The sequence below is a fragment of the Aquarana catesbeiana genome, linkage group LG08 (assembly GCF_042186555.1).
Source record: "Aquarana catesbeiana isolate 2022-GZ linkage group LG08, ASM4218655v1, whole genome shotgun sequence".
NCBI lineage: Eukaryota > Metazoa > Chordata > Amphibia > Anura > Ranidae > Aquarana > Aquarana catesbeiana.
The window spans coordinates 84553844-84572038 of NC_133331.1; the positions used below are offsets into that span (position 1 = coordinate 84553844).

Below are 18195 nucleotides of genomic sequence, written 5' to 3' on the forward strand. Positions count from 1 at the left end.
TTTTGTTTGATCTGCTGAAGATTCAACTAAGCAAAAATGAATGTAGACAAATCTCCAGCATGCAATCAATTTTGCCATCTGAAAATCAAATCCATTTTCCTAAAACGATTTGTCATTCTGATCATCTGTGCTAGGTTTTACACAGATGTCACAGCAATTTACTGTCAACCACAGCATGTGATTATTCAAACTGATTAAGTCTCTCCCTAATGATCATTTGCAGGAAGTGCAGTTCATGGGCTGTTTGTGTTCATTTTTGCATGAAAAACAAACTAATCAGATCACACAAAAATAATTTATGTTCACAGACATACACATTCATACTTTCAGGTGTTTAAAGAGTTTGTAAAGTATATATAAATATATATTTATTTTATTAAAATAATAAAACATGTAGTGCACAGTGCAGCCCCAGAGGTCCTCCGCTGGTGCTCTCTGCTTCTCGTATTCCACATGCTCCCCCATAGCAAGCAGCTTGCTATGGGGGCAGACATGTGGGCTTGCTCCCAAGCTAGGCTGTGTGCGTCCATTGACACACATAGCGCAGCTTGGCCCCACCCACGCTCCCTCCTCATGTGATTTGATTGACAGTGCAGGAGCCAATTGATCCTGCTGCTGTCTCTGTGTCCTGTGAGGAGAGAAACACAGACAAATGCAGCAGCACACGGGCACATCACTGGACCAAGATAGGACTCGGGTAAGTGTACAGTAAGGTGAGGGGGCGATAAAATTACTCTGCAATTTTTTACTCTAAGACAGGGAATGAACTAAGGTAAAAAATGACCGGGCTTTAGAACCATTTTAACCGTTTGCTGACTGCCTAATGTAGGCATACGGAGGCAGAGCAGCTCTCCTACACTGGCTCAGGTATCCAATACGTGATCCAATACTATCCAATATTAATAGGAATCCGATACTCGCGCACCTGTGTGCTGGCTGTGCTGTAATGTGATGTGATTAATCAGTGCACAAGCTGATCAGCGAGTCCTGGCTAATGACTGCCACTGATTGGTGAAGAGGATGAAGGGACAGAGTTCTGTGAATGTAAACACAGACATCTATCCTGTCAGTGGGGATGTGCCGGTTTTTGTTTCCCTGCACAGAAAATAAAAACTGGTACATTCCTTAGTAAAAACAGCACACAGTGAATGTAATAAGCATTGGTAGGCACAAATTTAACCCCTTAATAGCGCTAGATGTTAACCCCTTCCAAGCCAGTGTCATTTGTACAGTGACAGTGCATATTTTTTAGAACTGACCACTGTAAAACTGTAGTGTCACTGTTTTCCATAAAGTTTCAGATTCCCCGCCATACTATCCCAGTCCCGCTATAAGTCTCTGATCACCGACATTACTAGTATAAAAATTTCAGTATATATACACACACACACAATAGTTTGTAGACGCTATACCATTCGTGCAAACCAATCAATATACGCTTATTTGGATTTCTTTTTATCACAAATATGTAGCCGAAAACATATTGACCTAAAATTTGATTCTTTTACAACTTTTATTGGATATGTTTTATAGCAGAAAGTAAAAAATATATATTTTCGTTTTCAAAATTGTCGTTTTTTTCCTGTTTATAACGCAAAAAAAAAAAAAAAAAATCACAAACCCAGTGGTGATCCAATACCACCAAAGGAAATCTATCTGTATGAAAAAAATGATATACATTTAATTTATAATTATGTATAGTGTTGCATGACCACGCAATGTGTCATTTAAAGTAATGCAGTGCCAAAAAGCAAAAAAAGGGGGTAAACCTTCCAGAGGGCAAAAAGTTAAAGCTGAATGCAAAGTAGACAAACAAAAAAACAAAGTTGTGCAATTTAATACAGATTTATATCTGTTAATAAAAAATTAAATATGGCTTTGCATTGAGATAGCTTAATGCTGAACTTCAGGCATATATAAAACTGTGGTAGTAAATGGAGTCATGAACACTAGTGGTGGAGAGAGTAGCACGAGGAGATAGAGTGTACATGTCCTGGCAAGGAAAAATCCACAAATGAAGAAAAGATAGAAAGGATCTTGCCAGTTTTCTGCTGCTTCCTTACTGTCCCGTTACAGGCTATAATGGGTCCTTGACCAGGCTACATTGGCTAAATTGTAGCCTAGTCTGCTGGACTAGCCTGTATCAAAAGATTGGCTGAAAAGGATTACTAATAACTGGCAGATTAAACAGCTCCCATGTATATGTTTCAGCTGTGTATGTAGTGGAGTGCCTGGAGTTCCTCTTTAAGGGGTACAATATTTAAATGCATGTTTATATTTAATATCAAGACTAACCTTGGTCGTGTGACACGTAACAATCTCCGCTGCCACCCACGTACTGACATTGTCTGCAAACCTTAACAAATGCAGCAGGTACTTGTCATGTGTAGAGGTTAGAGAAAACAGACTGCTAACTTCAGCTGGAAGGGAATCTGAGGAGAACGTTCTAGAATAAAAAAACAAAAGTTATATTTATTACAAATATAACAACCACTAACTGAAGACAAAAAGATATTGCATAACAGAACAAATAGAAAACAGACAGCTAGTTGTCAGAAACCATGAACCAGACCGATACAGAAGTACAGTAAAATTACACTTGTTTATTAATAAAAAGGTAAATAGAGTCAAAGCATAGCCAGAGTCCAGTAACCGGATCGGGTAGCCAGCCAAGCCAGAGTTCAGTAACCAGGTCGGGTAATGAGCCAAGCCAGAAGTCAGGGATCCAAGTAGAGGAACAGCAAGCAGGATAAGGAGGCAGAAGGGATGTCAGCAAGCCAGTCTTCAAACAGAAACGCAGGAGATGGATTCTTGTAATGTGACCAAGGCGAAGGCAGGAAAGAAGTGAGCTGGAGATCTTTAAGTAGACGGCACTGACTAGCAGATCCACAACAGCTGGTTAACTGTGGAGAGAGATGAGAGCTGGCAATTAGCCGACAGCTGAGCGGCCAGCTCAGAGAAGGAAGCGCTGAGCCAGCCCTGACAGCACCCTCTCCTCAACGACCCCTCCCCCTCGGAGGACCACCGGGCTTGAGGGGAAAACGTCTATGGAAATCACAGAGGAGGGCAGGAGCATGTAGGTCCGAGAATGAGACCCAGGAGCGTTCCTCCGGACCGTACCCCTTCCAATGCACCAGGTACTGTATGCACCCACGGAACCTACGGGAGTCAACAATGGATTGTACCTCATACTCCTCATGGCTCTCAACCTGTATAGGGTGAGGACGTGGCACCGAGGTGGTAAAGCGGTTGCAGAGCAATGGTTTTAATAAGGAGACATGAAACACATTTGAGATGCGCATTACTAGGAGAAAGGTCCAATGCGTAAGCCACTGGGTTAATCCTGCAAAGGATACGGAAAGGCCCAATAAACCGAGGTGCTAACTTCAGTGAAGGAACATGAAGTCGGTGATTGCGAGATGACAGCCAGACCCTGTCCCCAACCTGGTAGCAAGGCGCAGGCAGGCGTCTGCGGTCAGCATGGAGTCTGTACCTATCATTAGCATGACGCAAAGCCTCCTGGACTTGTGCCCAAGTGGAACAAAGACCATGGAGATGCTCCTCTAGCGCAGGAATACTCTGCGGAACAAACGAGTCAGGCAACATGGAAGGTTGGAAACCATAATTCGCCATAAAACGGAGACAATTGGGAAGCAGATTTCAAGGCACTGTTGTGAGCAAACTCTGCCCATGGTAATAGGTCTGACCAGTTGTTGTGATGGTCAGAAATATAGCAATGTAGGAATTGCTGCAAGGACTGATTGGCTCGTTCTGCGGCCCCATTAGACTGCGGGTAAAACGCAGAGGAGAAAGCAAGCTGAATTCCCAGCTGTGCACAAAAGGCTTGCCAGAACCGGGACACAAACTGACTACCCCTGTCTGAGACAATCACCTTGGGTAGCCCATGTAAGCGAAAGATCTCCCGAGCAAAAATGGAAGCCGGTTCCTTAGAAGTTGGCAACTTCTTAAGTGGAATACAGTGACACATCTATGAGAACAGGTCAACCACCATAAGGATAACTGTGTTGCCTTGGGAGTTGGGCAACTCCACAATGAAATTCATAGACATGTGGGTCCAGGGCCTCTCTCCATTGGGTATGGGTTGTAGGAGACCACTGGAAGGCGTTGTGGAGTCTTACTCTGAGCACACACAGAACAGGCAGCTACGAAGGCCGTTACATCAGCACGTAGACTAGGCCACCAGAATTGTTGGGAAATGGCCCAATGAGTTGATTCTTACCAGGGTGGCCAGCTGCCTTGGGAGAATGGTAAGTCTGGAGCACGGCAACAGTTCTCATACTCTGATGGACATGAGGCACTTGGCAGCAGAAGCGGAGCGTGCGGGAACATCAAATAACCTTTTAAAGGAGGCCACAAACTCAGAGTAACTCCAGACAACAGGTTTTTGCGTCTCCCATAGAGGGTTAGCCCAGGCCAAGGCTCTCTCAGAAAGCAAAGATATCACAAACCCTACTTTGCTTCTGTCCGTGGGAAACGCCTGGGGCAGCATCTCAAAGTATATCTCAACTTGGTTGAGATACCCTCTGCATTGAACCTGATCACCCCCAAATCACTGGGGAAGTGGCGCGGAACCAGATATACCTCTTATAGAGGTAATATTCAAGGCGAGTGCCTGTACAGAGACTGGTGCAACAGCAGGGACGGCCTGCAACTCAGGTTGTACCGGAGCAGCCACAGTGGAGGATTCCAGGTGAGCCGCGAGACCCAGGAGCATTTGTAACACCATGGCAAACTGATCCATGCGGTGATCTTGCTCATCCAATCTGGAAAAAATATTACCAACAAGTGGATTGACTGTATCTTCTGAATTCATGGCCTTCGCCTACTGTCAGAAACCATGAACCAGACCGAGACAGAAGTACAGTAAAATTACACTTGTTTATTAATAAAAAGGTAAATAGAGTAAGGATAGTCAAAGCATAGCCAGAGTCCAGTAACTGGATCGGGTAGTCAGCCAAGCCAGAGTTCAGTAACCAGATCCGGCAATCAGCCAAGCCAGAGTTCAGTAACCAGATCGGGTAATCAGCCAGGCCAGAAGTCAGGGATTAAAGTAGAGGAACAGCAAGCAGAATAAGGAGTCAGAAGGGATGTCAGCAAAGCCAGTCTTTAAACAGGAATGCAGGAGGTGGTTTCTTGTGATGTGATCAAGGTGAAGGCAAGAATGGATCGAGCTGGAGATCTTTAAGTAGGCTGGACTGACAAGCAGATCCACAACAGCTGGTTAACTGTGGAGAGAGATGAGAGCTGGCAATTAGCCAACAGCTGAGCGGCCAGCTCAGAGAAGGAAGGGCTGAGCCAGGCCTGACACTAGGTCTGTTATTTGATACACTGTATGGACATAGAACAGTGGACACCATGTAGATCAGTGGTTCTCAACTCCTGTCCTCAGGCCAGATTTGCAACATAACTGAAATACATCACAGGTGATATAATTTGCACCTCAGTGATTGCAGTATTCTAGTCTGCATCTCCCCAAGGTAATACTTAAAACCTGGCCTGTTAGTGGGTCCTGAAGACAGGAGTTGAGAACCACTGATCTAGAAGAACATCACATTTCACCCCCTTTTCTATAATTCAATTCCTGAACATTGCAGTCCTGTGCCAGTTCTGGGTAAAGCAGCCCATAGAGGATATTTCTTTTTTTTTAACCAGCTGGTTAAATGAAAAAATAATGACCAATACTCCTATCCACACATTGGTGGTGAATGAGGGGAACCCTCCCCACTGTGCCTTTATATTCTGACAGTGGAGAGGCTTCACCTCTGTCAGAATACACTGAATAGTGCTGCCGGCTATACCAAGAGATGACAGGGCGGTTGTACAGATCGACTTCTGTACATTCATCCTGCCCATACATGCTCAAAATTCGACCAGTCCCTGCTCAACCTGACAGATTTCAATTCATGTATGGCTGCCCTAAGTGTCTTCTATCGTAAAGCTATCCGAGACTTCGTTCTTCTTTTTCTCTCCTACAAATCATGCAAGGCTAGGCAAAGGAATGATGAGGAGGGGTGGTGTAGTTCCATAGCATGCAGACTAAAGGTTTAAAAAAAGGGGAGACAGGTCTGTAATAAATTACCATACCAAAGATAGCTTTGTGCGATCCAACTATTATTAGTGTTTTAGTGATTAATGGCCTTTTAAGATTTCTTATTCGTAGGTATTGATTCTTTAAGCTGAGCTCCAGCCTTACCTTTAGTCTTGCACAGTTATACATCATCTAGCGCTACCTTCCCAGCATGACTGTCCTTGGCCTGCTTCCTTCATTCATTGGATTTCAGTTCTTTCAATCATGGAGGCTCAGCATCAGGTGTGGGCATTACCTAGCGTGGTATGCATGCAAAATTGTACTCCTCCCAAGAGCCAGCCTACTGCTTGCATCAGCTGAGAGCGCCTGAGGGGAATACTAAGGCAGGGTGCTGTGATGTTAAAGGAGGAGATGTACAGCACTCTGCTGGCCCATCCCACCAGCTATGATTTGCCTGTATTGCATAGAGAAGTACAGATATCCTTTCAATGATTGTCAGTGTTGGAAACATTCAGTGTGTAAAAAATTATAAACAATCACAGTCCCTGGAGCAGTACAGTGTCACTATGGTGAGGCCAGTGATCTGGTGAAACTGGTTGCTCTTATGACAATGTATGCCAGTGCAGCCAACCAGTGTCCCTAAATACTAGCCACTCCAGTTCCAGTGTCACCAGACCAGTGCAGCCAATCACAGTGTCCATGATCACTGCCACACCGGTACAGTGTAGCCAGAAACCGTGGTTCCTGATCACGGCCATACCAGTGTAAGCTAGCAACAATGTTCCTAATCACAGCCACACCCGTCGCAGTGTCCCAAAGCCAGCAACAGTGTTTCTAATTACTGTCACAGCAGTGCCATCAGCAACAATGTTTCTAATTACTGTCACAGCAGTGCCATCAGCAACAGCAGACCTGATTGCCACCAAACCAGAGCAGTGTAAGCCAGCAATAATGTTCTTGATCATCTTGCACCATCTATGATTGTCTGTCAGCTTTGACAGCTTACCGGCAGGAAACACGCCTAAGCTCATCACTAGCACACAAGTCCCAATTTCACCAGACCAGTGTAAATCAGCAACAGTGTTCCTGATTGCTGCCACTACAGCCCCTCTTTTGCAAGATCAGTGTAAGCCAGCATCCGTGTTCCTTTTCACCTCCACACCAGTCCCAGTGTCACCAGACCAGTGCAGCCAGCAACAGGGTTCCTGATTGTTGCCACACCAGCCCCGGTGTCACCAGACCATTGCAGCCAGCAACAGGGTTCCTAATAGTTGCCACACCAGTCCCAGTGTCATCAGACCTGTACAAGCTGTCAACAGTGTACGGTGTCAGAGTCAGTGCAGCCAGCAACTGCGTTCCTGATCAACACCACACCAGTGCAGTGTTGCCTCTACCTGCCGCCTGTACTGGTCCTAGCCTGTTTATTGACCACATTTCTGCCTGCCGCCTGAACTTACCCATCTGCGTGCCCTGCTGACTATACTGTGAGACACCAGTCACCTGAGGACAACTGCAGTCCTGGAAACAAAGGAACTCTTTTGTTCTTCCTTTGCTCAGCTTCCTATACTTCCTGGCCAGTGAACATGAAATTCTAAGTGGAAAGCCACATACCAATAGGCTAGGTTTGCTCACTTATAGGAACAGGGGGGACAGCAGCCCCCCTTGTTCCTATAAGTGAGCAAGCCTAGGCGACGCTACATTAAGCTATATTCCCTGACTCATGCAGAGGTGAGCATTTTATTACACTGTTTTTGATAGAGTGTTGGTTGATTTGTGTGATACACAAGATATAATGTCTGGTAGATAATCAGTTTAAACATGAAAACGTCTGACACGTGGTATCGCCATACTTGAGGGGAGTAGCAGAATGTGCTTTGGGGTGAAATTCTAAGTATGAACTTGCTATGTGTTAGAAATAATAATTTACTAAATCCAACCATCTTGAGGTGTTTACACTTCAAAATGTGGTCATTTTATGGGTATTTCTACTATTGTAGTGCTCCAGGGTCTCCACAATGTGATGGCTAGTCAGGAAATTAGATGAAAGCCTTTGAAAGCCTGAAGTTGCTCTTTGGATTCTGGGTCCCTCTGTGTGGCTAGACTGTGAAAAAGTCTCACACATGTGAAATCCCCATACTCTGGAGCAGTAGAAGAATGTGTTTTAGTATGTAATGTTTGCCAATGCTGCGTATGAGAAATAACTTGCTAAAATGACAACTTTGTGAAAAGAAAAAACACATTTTATTCACTTCGTTTTCCAAAAAAATGAGGCAAAATAATTACAGCGTCAAAAAAACTTGTCATGCCTCTTACTATATACTTTGAACTGTCTACTTTACAAAAAGGGGTCATTTGGGGGGTATTTGTATTGTCCCGGCATTTTAAGATCTCAAGAAATAAGATAGACCGTCAGAGCATCAGGGTTGATAAATTTCTTGTATATCTACTATAGTTAGTAGACTCTATAATTTTCATACACTCAATAATATACACCTATTTTTTTTTTTAATCAAAGAAATGTAGCAGAATACATTGTGGTCTAAAGTTATGAAGAAAGATTATTTGCAAACTCTTTTTTTTTTAGCAGAAAATAAAACTAAACTTTTTTTTCAAAATGTTCTGTGTTTCCTCTATAATAAAATATACCACCAAAAAAAAAAAATTCATTTGTGTTCAGTGTTGAGTTCAGTTCAGTTGAGTAATTTTTAGTCAAAATATCAGTGTTGAAAACTAAAAAATGGCCTGGACAGGAAAGGGGGTTGAGTCGAAAACTAAAAAATGGCCTGGACAGGAAAGGGGGTTGTACATGCCGGTCTGCAAGTGGTTAATGCGTAAGCCATAACACATATTAACAATTGTGTTTCAAGGCATTATGGCTCGGGTTCCTGACAATATAACTAAGCCCTATACTGGGATTTTTCTTGTTAGGCCCAGCGCAGCAATCCTCTATTGTACTTCAGTCAATGGTAACACTTGTCTCTTGTATAGAACATTTCCTTTCCATTGTTGAATGAGAACATACTGCAAGCATTTTGTATTGCCCTTCTGCACAGTGGGGCAGATCAGAACTAAGTCATTTATCATGTAGAAGCATTTTTCCAGTCATGGTAAAATGCTAGTTTAATGGTAACTAAAAATAGAATAAAAAAAGGATAACTGCATCAGGGATTCAATATAATGACACATTGGAAGTATGAATGTGCACCAGTAGAGGGATGATATCCCCCAGCACTCCATACTGTGTTAAAAGGTGGGCAGTGTACTCAGAGCAAATGGGGAAAGGTCTTGGGCTCACCATACACATTAAAATCTGATTGAACAATCAAATTTAAATCTACCAAGTATGTAGTGGAAGGGCCTGCCTGATTGGATAAAAATTGATAAAATTGTATCATCAGACTGAATGGTGTATGGCCAACTTTAGATCTACCAAAACCATGCAATAGGAGGACACACCTGAACAATCCAATTAATTTGCATCCAATCAGGCAGACCCACTCTAAGGCTCTGTTTCCACTAGTGCGACTTTTCATGCGACTTGGGACTGAAAAGTCGCATGACAAATTGTTTCCCATGATTTCCAATGAGTACCGTTCATATCTGTGCGACTTCAAGTCGCAGCGACTTCAAAGTAGTCCCTGCACTACTTTGGTCCCACTTTGATGCGACTTGAGGTCCATAGATACAGGCATTGCTTCAAATCGCGGTAAAAAGTCGCGGTAAAATCGCGGCAAAAAATCGCGGCAAAATCGCGCGACTTTGGGGACGCACTAGTGGAAACATAGCCTAAAGGAGATTGTACAATGGTCCCCTTTATGGTAAAAAAATGACCTGCAAGAGGAATTGTTCCCACCCTTGTGTTCTTCCCTTCATTGTGAGAGTCTTTGGAGTACCTGGGGAAATCAGCACTGTGATGAGTGCAGTACAGTACAGTCTAGGCAGCTAAAGAGGGCACCCTTTACATCACAGGTTCTCATTTACCCATACTTATTATTTGCCAGCATATCAGCTGCCTTTTGATGTCATCCATTTTTTAAATAAGGATATAGCTGTACTTTAAAGTGACCTTGCCATTATTGACAACCCTCCAAGAGAAGGCCTGTCTTTAAAAAGAAGAATTTACTTGCTTACCTTTCCTGCTACCTGTGCTGCTGAATGCAGCTCGGTTGCAGAGCAGGTCTCCTCTGGGAATCTGACACTCCCAGTAATGTTAGTCTTCTGGGTCCCCTACAACTCTCGCTGGATGACTTCTACACGTTGCAGAAGACTGTAGTGATGTGGTGTTTAATAGGAGGAACCGATGCAATCCGACAGGGATACATGAAGCCCACACTCCCAGAAAGTTGGGGTAGTACGGTGGCTTACTGGTTAGCACTCCTCTCTTGCAGCACTGGGCTCCTCAGTTCAAATCCCTATCAGGACACTAACTGCATGGAGTTAGCATTGTCTCTCTGAGTTTGTGCAAGTTTCCTCAGGGTACTCTGGTTTACTCCCACACTGAAAATACATGCTTGTAAGGTAATTTGGCCCTAGTGTGAGAGTAGGTATGCATGTGAGATCACTTGCATACAGTATCTCACAAAAGTGAGTACATCCCTCACATTTTTGTAAATATTATATCTTTTTATGTGACAACACTAAATAAATGAAACTTTGCTACAGTGTAAAGTAGTGAGCGTAAAGCTTGTATAACAGTGTACATTTGCTGTCCCTTCAAAATAACTCATCACACAGCTATTAATGTCTAAACCACTGGCAACAAAAGTCAGTACACCCCTAAATGAAAATGTCTAAATTGGCCCAATTAGCCATTTTCCCTCCTCAGTGTCATTTGACTCGTTAGTGTTACATGGTCTCCTGTGTGAATTGGAAGCAGGCGTGTTAAATTTGGTGTTATCGTTCTAGCCCTTTCATACTCGTCACTGGAAGTTCAACATGGCACTCCCTGGCAAAGAACTTACTGAGGATCTGAAAAAAAGAATGGTTGCTCTACATAAAAATGGCCTAGGCTATAAGAAGATTGCCAAGACTCTGAAACTGAGCTGCAGCACGGTGGCCAAGACCATACAGGACAGGTTCTACTCAGAGCAGGCCTCGCCATAGTCGACCAAAGAAGTTGAGTGCACATGCTCAGCGTCATATCCAGAGGTTGTCTTTCGGAAATAGACGTATAAGTGCTGCCAGCATTACTGCAGGAATTGAAGGGGTGGGGGGTCAGCCTGTCAGTGCTTAGACCATACCCAGCACACTGCATCAAATTGGTCTGCTCTGCTGTCGTCCCAGAAGGAAGCCTCTTCTAAAGATGATGCTCAAGAAAGCCTGCAAACGGTTTGCTGAAGACATGCAAACTAAAGACATGGATTACTGGAGCCATGTTCTGTGGTCTGATGAGACCAAGATAAACTTATTTGGTTCAGATGGTGTCACACATGTACGGTGGCAACTGGGTGAGGAGTACAAAGACAAGTGCGTCTTGCCTACAGTCAAACATGGTGGTGGGAGTGTCATGGTCTGGGGCTGCACGAGTGCTGCTGGCACTGGGGAGCTATAGTTCATTGAGGGAACCATGAATGTCAACATATACTATGACATACTGAAGCAGAGCATGATCCCCGCCTCAGGACAGTATTCCAACATGATAACAACCCCAAACACACCTCCAAGATGACCACTGCCTTCCTAAAGAAGCTGAGGGTAAAGGTGATTGACTGGCCAAGCAAGTCTCCAGACCTAAAATATTGAGCATCCTGAAACGGAAGGTGGAGGAGCGCAAGGTCTCCAACATCCACCAGCTCCGTGATGTTGTTATGGAGGAGTGTAAGAGGACTCCAGTGGCAACCTGTGAAGCTCTGGTGAACTCTATGCCCAAGTGGGTTAAGGCAGTGCTGGAAATTAATTGTGGCCACAAAAAATAATGACACTTTGGGCCCAATTTGGACATTTTCACTCACTTTTGTTGCCAGCGGTTTAGACATTAATGGCTGTGTGTTGAGTTATTTTGAGGGGACAGCAAATTTACACTGTTATACAAGCAGTACACGCACTACTTTACATTGTAGCAAAGTATCATTTCTTCAGTGTTGTCACATGAAAAGATATAATAAAATATTTCCAAAAATGTGAGGGGTCTACTCACTTTTGTGAGATACTGTACATACCAATAGCTTTTTGAGGACAGGGACTGATGTGAATGTACAATATGTAAAGCTTAGTAACTAAGTGCAGCGCTGCTTCTATCTAACATATACAACTGTGATAATTAGATGGAAAAAATATACTATAAACACGATTATAGTGATTCTGTTTGTCCTTTAGGATGCTATATAAACACGTGCTATACAAACAGGCAAAAAATGTATACTGTCACGTGCGCCTAGCTCCTCCAAACCAAACAAAAGGTGGGGCTTGCTGTTAGAATTCTCCAGTCCGGGACATCAGTGGAGCTGGTCTCTCTTGGGGTATTTGTCAGGTGGCATGGATGTGAATTTTGGGACCCATTACGTAGTGTAACATGGGGGGGATCATTCGCTCTTGTGGCAGATGTGTTTTCCAGTGATTCAAGCCAGTCAGGAACTATATTTTAGGGCACGGCAGCGCATTTTTATTAAAAAGTCCAAAACATATAGGGCTTCACAGGCAGGGGTTCTTCCCCAGCAAATACACATAAAAAGAAAATACTAGCCCACCTGTCTCTCTTTAGCAGCGCCTCTGCTCTTTTCACTGGTCACACAGATTACAGGTTCTTCAGTGTGAATGGTGTTACTCTAGCGCCCACAGCTTCGCTCTGGCCTTAGTCCCCAGGCCGTTTGTTTACTGCATCTTGCAGACACACACTTGCTCTGGGTGCCACCTTCAGCCTCTCTGACTTCTGGAGAGGATTGGAGCCCTCCCAACTCCCCATTCGCATTCACCTGAGCACACACCCTGCTAGTCCTCCACAAAACCTGGACACAGGGTTGGCGATTTCGGTTCACCCAAGACACTATGGCAGTAAGGATGGGCTCAGGCGTGTTCACAAGCTGCACGTGCTGAGCCCGCCAGGAAGTCAGCACTGCGCTGAGCTAATCACAGGCAGTGAGACATTTCCCGATCTCTGCAGCCGCACATCGGGAAATGTCTCACTGCTTGTGATTAGCGCTGTGCAGTGCCGACTTCCTGGCGTGCTCTGCACGTGCAGCTTGCAAACACGCAAGAGCTCATCCTTATATGGCAGGGGTCTTCAAACTACGGCCCTCCAGTTGTTCAGGAACTACAATTCCCATCATGCCTAGTCATGGTTGTGAATGTCAGAGTTTTACAATGCCTCATGGGATGTGTAGTTCTGCAACAGGTGGAGGGCCGTAGTTTGAAGATTCCTGCGCTATGGGATCTCCAAACTACAGAGCCCCATGCAGGAATACCAGAACCGGAGAAAGCTGTGAGAGCAGTTTTCTCTAGTTCACATCTATGCTCTGCAGTTCTGCACTGTGCCAGACCCTGTGTCCTTTAAATGACCAATTATACAGTGACAGCATTTCATACTGTCACAGTTACCATCTCTCAATGTATAGGGTGGTACTCTTAAAAGCAAAGACAAACCAGAATTCTGTAAACAATGCAGCTCGCAGGAATTGTTTCCTCACTAACTGCCGGTTTTGATCCACACTGGAAGTGGCACCACCCGGCTCTATCGACTCACCCAGCTAGGATGGAGCCGGGTGGGGTCAGTTCCGGTGTGGATCAAAACTAGAAGTTTGTGAGAAAACAATTACTGCGAGCTGCATGATTTACAGCAGTGGTCATCAACCCTGTCCTCAGGGCCCACTAACAGGCCAGGTTTTATGTATTACCTTGAGGAGATGCAGACTAGAATACTGCAATCACTGAGCAGCAAATTATATCTCCTGTGATGTATTTCAGTTATCTTGCAAACATGGCCTGTTAGTGGGGTCAGAATTCTGGTTCATCTTTTCTTTTAAAGCCTGGTACACACAACATTGACGAAAGATCACCCATTTATTTTTTATTTTTACATGCTAGACTAATATATATATATATATATATATATATATATATATATATATATATATATATATATATATATATATATATATATATAAAATGAAAAGGTTTAGATGTGCACCGAATAGAAATTTGGGTGCCGAAGCTGAAAATTCAAGATGCACTTGGCTGAAACCGAAACTGACAGTTTAAAAAAAAAAAAAAAATTATATAATTGTATTATATTCAACTTTTTAATTAATATCATTAATTTAAATGAATATGAATTTATTGTTGGCCATTATTAAAACCTTTAGCGCAAGAAAAGCTGAAGAAGAATGTATCCCTTTAAAAATTCTATGTAAAGTCTATGTCTTCACACTGGTCTGTTCTTCTGTTGTAGTGTTAAAAATCCTGCTTGCTGCATTTCTGGTCAATTAAACAAAAAATACTCAGCAAAAACACACCTCCTTGTTGAAATGCACTAAAAAAGCAGCAAGAACTCATCAGTGTTACGTTTTTGATGTGGTTTTTGTCGCATGACCTATGAAAAACACACCATAAGCACAGTAAAATCGTTGTAGAATCCTGGCAAAATCGCAGCAAAACCGCGTGCGTTTCGGCCGATATGTTTAGGCTGCTGAAATTTCGTAATCTCTAGAAGAGGTTACTAAAATTCTTGTACAACAGAATAAAAACTCTGAAGTGATATAATGTATTGTATTTGTATTTTCAGACAAAAGTTGCAGTGTTCACATTTTGTATTTGTAGCACTGGGATTGTGGTATCACACAGATTATACATATTTTGGCTTGTATGTTGTTTGTATAGCAAATGTTTATACAATGTACTTAAGGACAAGCAGAAGCACTATATTAGTGTTTATAGTATATTTTTCCATGTACAGTATTTATCACAGTTGTATATTTTAGATAGGAGCAGTCACGAAGCTTTATATTTATCAGTGTGGGAAGACATTATAGGTGTCAGCAGCAGTTCTAATTTATTTTGATTTTATTTATATAATATTTTATTTTCACACAGGTAGCGCATAGATAATTTCTGTCATTATTCACAATATGTGAAGCGCTGCATAAATTGTCGAGCTATATAAATAATTATTATAGTCATAAGTGTTGCTTTCCAAGTGGATTTTAGAACGCCAATTCCCAGTACCAGAACCACATATGGAAGAAAAGGTAGGTACACTCTTCTATTATCAGTAGACCTTTTTGTAGAAGGTTTACTATAGCAACATTGTTCACTTAAAGCTGAACTCCGAGCAATTAATTTTTTTTTTTTCCCATGCAGTGGGGATGTGCCTGCACCCCTTTGCTTGCCTTTATCTGACCCTTAGGGCACTATTCCACCAACTGACAATGATGGAGCACCATTACCGCTACTGACACCATCAATGGGGCGCCATCTTTCTCATTGAAAAAAACAATAGGGCACGATTCCTCCCATTAAAACCAATGATGGGGCCCACTAATGCTGAGGCATTTTCTACTCCCGCTGGCCGGTTCACCTAAAAACTGAAAGACAGCAAACTGGTCCTTTGCTTAGAGAGCTGCTGCCCGTTTCTTCCGGGTTCAGCGTGGTATGGTGGTGACGTCAGCACCAGGAGCGGCGTGCTGACGTCACCACCATACCACGCTGAACCCGGAAGAAACGGGCAGCAGCTGAAGCCGGCCGGCGCTACATGTTTTTATAAGCGATCTTTACTGCACAAATTGTAAGTGCTTTTCTTTTATAAATTAAAGTGGATTTTAACTGTATTACGCTATGGAGCATTTCTTTCCTATTTATCCATGGTCTGTGAGCGGATAAATCACGTTTGGATTGATTTCCTGGAGAGGTGGCTTCCGATCTGCGCACTGACAGAGACCCAGTGGCTGGGGGACACAGCCACATGTGTGCATGATCTCTGTGACAGGAGATCTTTGGATCTGGTAAGGGGCTTACCTTACTTGAGGTGGAGGATCTTCTCTCTATTTTAACATCACGCTCCCTACGGAGATAATCTTTATATCACTTGAAGGAAGGGTGTCTTTCTCCCTCTATCCAACCATTTTCTACACCCACAAGACCTACAGTTCATTTCAATCTATGACTAAATGGACTCTACTTAATCGTTTTTGTTTACTGAATGTTCCACTCATTTTTTTTTTGCATGCGATTCTTTTTTTTTTTTTTGCATGCGATTTGTGTGCATTTTTTTTTTTTTTTTTTTTTTTGTTATGAAACAATTTACTTGTGTTCATTCATAATTATGGTATTTTCAGTTAATATGATCATGTATTTGCACTAGCAGCGCAGCCTTTAAATTGTATAGCTAGTAAGGTGGAGGTTGTTTCACATCTAAGGTTGCAGCAGCATTTTACATTTCAATTTTTGGTTTGAGATATTTGTCTTTTCATCACACACATGTGGGGATCATTTCCACTTATGGGATAGCGCAGTATTTTTTACGATATTACAGGTGTTGTGTTAACCCTTAGACAAAATGAGCAGCTAACCCATGCAATGTGGGTGCAGCATGGGGAAAAAAAATTGCCTTGAGTTGGGTTTTAAGACCAGTAGTGTAAACAAGGCCAGAAGGCACTTACAGATATCAGAGAACAGTCATCCCCATCTGACCACTGACAACCAAACTGTGGAATATATGTATAGGGCTTATATGACCACTGCAGTCATCCTCTACCTCAGCTTTTTAAAGCATTCAAGGAGATTCTATTTCATTTTTGCAATTGATTACAAATAAAAAAAAGTTACTATATAAGGCTTTGTTCCTCTGGATTGGAGTCGAAAGCTCACTTTTTGCTGTACCATATTTTGCTTAGCTATAAAAACCTGACAGAGGTTCTAGATTTCATAAAACTTCCAGTTTAGTGCTGACATTTATTCCGCTTATATTTTGCCTTCTCTGGTTTCCCTTATACGGTGGAACATCGGTTTGCGAGTAACGCGGTTAGCAAGCGTTTCGCAAACAGAGCACTGCATTTCTAAAAATCCTATCTCGGTTTGCGAGTGTTGTCTCGCAAAACGCGCAGGATTCAGGCCAAAAGTTATGTGCAGTACCGCTTTTGGCCTGAGGCGGGGGACCCAGAAACGAACAGAGCCGAAAGTCGCCGATCATCGGCATTCGGAAATGCACGGAAAGGCCCAAGGACAGTTCGGCTGACCTCGGCAAACCTTGAAAAGGCTCGTGAACGGAGTCTTCCTGAGGTTTGCCGAGGTCAGCCGAAGTGTCCCTCTGGCCTTTTCAGCGGTTTCCGAGGCTCTCTGGCGCCCCCCGCCTCAGGCCACATGCGGTATTGCATCCCATTGAAGTCAATGCGGAACTAATTATGTTCGTTTCCATTGACTTCAATGGGAAAACTCGCTTTGATATGCGAGTACATTGGATTACGAGCATACTCCAGTAACGGATTATGCTCGTAATCCGAGGTTCCACTGTATATCCTCAGCAACATGCTACTGCCATTTTTAAATAAAACCGGTTTTCATTACACACCTTATTTCAGACTCATGGTGATTCTCTATGCAATGCAGGCAGATAATGGCTGGTGGGAAGGGCCCCTAGGGTGCTGTATATAGGTTCCTAAAAACAACACAGCACCCTCAGTACTGCTTTCAAAAGCCCTGATGTTAGCAGTAAACTGTCTCTTGGGAGGAGTTATCCAAATATCAAAATGCCTTGGTAGATGGAAGAGTGGGAATTTTTAGGCAGGCTCCATTTGCATACAGACCACCCTAGGTATCACCCATGTGCGATGCTGAGCTTCCATGATCAAGGGAATTGAAATCCAATGAATGAAAAAGTGGACCTGGGACAGTGAGACTGTGGAGAAAAGACTAGCGAATGATGCTGGACATCCTCCTGCCAGGAGATGAGGCGAGCTCTATCTGACTTGCTGCGGCTTCTAATGTACACATTGAGAAGCTCACAGTGTGCAGTGAAATTAGAATAAGCAATTTTAGTAAAGGAGAGGAGCCTGTACAACAGACCCTAAAAGGTAAGGTTGGAGTTGAGCTTTAACCGCTTGCCGACCATATACTGTAGATATATGGTGGCAAGGTGGCTCTCCTGCGTAGTATCACGTACCTAGTATGTAATCTTACACTTCTGGGTTTGGGGCATGCGGTGGTCTGCCTATGTAAAG

The 18195-nt window shown here is 43.2% G+C and overlaps 1 protein-coding gene across 1 annotated transcript in view; it reads right to left on the reverse strand.

The window, feature by feature from the left end:
- KNDC1 (kinase non-catalytic C-lobe domain containing 1) overlaps positions 1–18195 on the reverse strand; it is a 238237-nt gene that overhangs the window by 27511 nt on the left and 192531 nt on the right. The window contains exon 26 of the mRNA XM_073596077.1: positions 2296–2446. Coding sequence (XP_073452178.1) covers positions 2296–2446 — 151 coding nt within the window. The remainder of the gene's footprint in view (positions 1–2295; positions 2447–18195) is intronic.